This window comes from Saccostrea cucullata, unplaced genomic scaffold, assembly GCF_032062105.1.
Source record: "Saccostrea cucullata isolate Sc308-1 unplaced genomic scaffold, CSIRO_AGI_Scuc_v1 ctg4117, whole genome shotgun sequence".
Classification (NCBI taxonomy): Eukaryota; Metazoa; Mollusca; class Bivalvia; order Ostreida; family Ostreidae; genus Saccostrea; species Saccostrea cuccullata.
In genome coordinates this window covers 44,705-48,167 of record NW_026931426.1, presented here as the reverse complement: position 1 = coordinate 48,167, position 3,463 = coordinate 44,705, and the positions used below count along the sequence as shown (strand labels likewise).

General features: G+C 34.5%; 1 protein-coding gene across 1 annotated transcript; it reads left to right on the top strand.

Annotated features, from left to right (window-relative positions):
- Positions 1 to 105: 105 nt before the first annotated feature.
- On the top strand, positions 106 to 1,274 carry LOC134232583 (IgGFc-binding protein-like; the record flags this gene model as incomplete). The annotated part of the gene is made up of 1 exon (XM_062714569.1): positions 106 to 1,274. A coding segment is annotated over one exon (1,169 nt), but the record flags the coding sequence as incomplete, so codon positions are not given.
- Positions 1,275 to 3,463: the final 2,189 nt, after the last annotated feature.

Genomic DNA, 3,463 nt, shown 5'->3' with positions numbered 1-3,463 from the left:
GCAGAGGGCGAAGTTTTCTGGTCAGCTTTATCCAAAATCACAACAACGGAAATACAACAAACCGAACAATTATTGTTTCATCAAATACTGATTTCAATATAACAGTTGCACTGCCAGAGAGTCAAAGTTCAAATCTGATATCTATTTCTAGTCATGGAAGTAATACAGCAACAGTCAAGAAATTAAATGTACACTACTCTTTGGTTCCATCCTACTCTGCCATTGAATCTAAAGGTTTTATCATAAACACCTCCGTGACGTCATCGGTACTATCCTTGTCCGAATATCGTTTGTCATCAGACACGACAACAGTGTTTCCCATGGACAAGCTTTCTACGAACTATATCATATCAACAGCGACACCGTCGGGTAGCAATTTAGACACCGGAAGTCATTTCACTGTTGCTTCAATGAAAGACAACACTCATGTCAGTATAGAGTTTGTAGCTGATCATGACACAACGATACTGCTTCAGGGAAGAAGTTACAAAAGAGGAGACACATTTAATATCATTTTAAACCGGTTTCAAACTTTCCAAATCGGACATAAGGCAGATATGACGGGCACTACGATCCGTTCTTCCAATCCGGTTGCAGTCTTTGCAGGAAATAGGTGCAATACTGTGGGATACCATGGGTACTGCAGTATGCTCATGGAAATGGTCCCACCAATTGAAAAATTAGACAATGTATTCATCGTACCCCCAAATATCCACAGATTTCAATCGAATATACGCATTGTGTCGGCAGTGAAAACTGATATTAAATATAGCACCAAGGAAACATCTACGAAGACATTTCTTTTGAAAAATCGGTTTGCTGAATTCCTTGTTCGCGAAGACGAAATAGGTGTCATAATTTCTACCAAATCTGTATCAGTAAACAGTATTGCATTGTCTTCAACCGAGGCTAAAAAATATGGCGATACATTCATGGTCACAATTCCTGGAATTAATCAGTATCTCAACACGTACACCAATTTCGTGCCTACAGGATATAATTTTAGCTCCGCTACTTTTATGGTAAAAAATGAATCTCTTAGAAATCTTCAAATCAACGGAACAAATATCAACGTAGAGAGCTGTCTTTTTAACTCCTCTGTTTCAGTAGGAAGGGATCTTTACATCGTTTGTACCGTAAGTGTTCCAAGTGGAGCTATAGACGTACAGACCTCTGATGGGTCTCGGTTTGGTTTTATCGTTACTGGTCAACGCAAACACGATGGTCATGGTTACACTGGAAACGCACTGTTAACCTCTGACTGTGAGCTATAACAACATGAATAAAATTTTCCGAATTAATGAGTAATTTCCCTTGAAGAACTGAAGGCTGTGAAGAAGGCTACAGTTTAAAATAATAAAAGATCATGCTTAAGACGATTTAACAAGGCACTGGCATACGAATTCTTTGGACTTATGGGGGGATAAAAATAGAAAAATGTTTGGATAAAAAGGCAACCTACACAAATAATATCGTACAAAATAGACAACAGATTATTTGTAATTCTGCAAAACATACGAGTGTTGTTCGAACAGTCCGTGGACCATGTCAATCCTCGTTATACTATCCTCATTTTTTTTTTACAAATACACAACTTTTACATTTTGTAGTATGACCCAATAACAGTGCACTTTTTAATGACGTTTCTGTCACATTTGAAATATATTTTTTAAATATTCATTCAAGTAGCATAATTTTTTTTTTCAATCTTATGCCTTCACAAAATTAAATTCAACAACTTTGCAGTGCCTTATCTCTTAACATGCATTAACCAATTTCTGAAAGAGTTCGATATTTAAAAAAAAATATTTTGTTTCCTTATTGGATATACTCATCTGATAAAGAGTCTCTATCATCCAAATACTGTCTGTACATGTATCATTAACGCACACATGCACGACATGCTTTTAACATACTTCCCACTTCTTATGTACATTTTGAGAGTTTTTTTCTGGATTTTTTAAGAGTCCAACATAAAACTGTATCGTTCAAAACTGTATAAAACAATGTACAATATTAAACTTAAACGTTTAAGATTTTCACGTATTGTGAAATTATATAGAGGATATGAAAACAGACAATATTTAGTGTATTGCCTATAAATTACTAATATTTACCTGCTCTGGGTTCCGATGTTTGCATTTTCATACTTATAATAATTCTATTTTCATTTTTATTGAACACTGAATGTTAGTAGGTATGTAATTAGTAATTTTATTATCAATTTTGTAATTCATGTATTACAGTTTTTAAAAAAATTAATTTGTTTTTGTTTCTCATGCGTTTATATCCTAAGCTTACTTCGTTTTTTATGATTTAAAATATGAAAATGTATAAGGTCTCTGTCAACTTTTTTGTCATAAAAAATAACCATAATTTGTTTAAGCTTCTAAATCTAATGATACAGTGTACTGAGCTGTATTATTTCAAAGCTAAAAAAACCGCCCAATCGAATTCGAATTTTCGATTTAGGATGGAATGTACAAAACCCAGCAGGTTTGGTACACTTGGATGTTAGTAAAAAAAGTCTCGACAAACACTAGCTAAATTTTTCCAGTGAAAACATGCTAAAAATCACGCAAATGACGCGTACGTGCGCGTTTGAGAGTAAAATAGACGTAAAGTGGCGAAGCTCGCGGCCCAAATTAGAGAAGAGGGTTTCTGTCAATTTAGGATGACAAAAATGAATATGATTGTCTGCTGTATAAATATCAGTTTCAGTGATAACGCTTTGACAATAACCGAGGTGACATGATGAAAAATTCTATCTTGTTGTGACGTTGTTACGCACCAACGTCGACGCCATGGTTGGTTTGAAACATTTTAAGTTAACTCGCTGACAACCAAAAAAACTTTAATTTGGTTAAAAAGTTGAAAACAATCTGTACAGCAGCATGTTTTTGCCTTTTTATTCACTTATGCAATATTGAATTCAATTACTAAAACCCACAGTAGCTTCCTTCAGCCAGAACACGATTGCAAGAAATTTATACTGACTGCAAATATGCAAAAACGATTTCTAGAACTCTAATGCATCGTATGGCACTACAAAATTTTATCACAAAATTATCATCATCAAAATGCACGTGTTTTTGACTTTTTATCATTTTCCCTACGTGACGCCATAAATTTCATGGTTGAGTAGTTTTGACTAGCGATTTTAGTGCAAAGTAACCAAAATACACATCTGACCAATTTTCATATTTTTCGGCCACATAGTCAAAATATTTTCCCGTTTGATGTTCTTATGCGTTTCTTTTTCCTTTCAGTATATATTCATAATGTATTTCTTTCTCAAATGCGGGAGTTATCGCTCTTGTGATATACTCCAGCTTATTTTCAATAGCATCTTCTTATATGTTAAGTTATCTGAATGCTGCAAGATAGAACCAATAGAAGCCTTCAGCGGGAAACTGAACGTGACTGTTCTCTTTTGAGATAGCGTGGGTCGTCATTTTCTTTC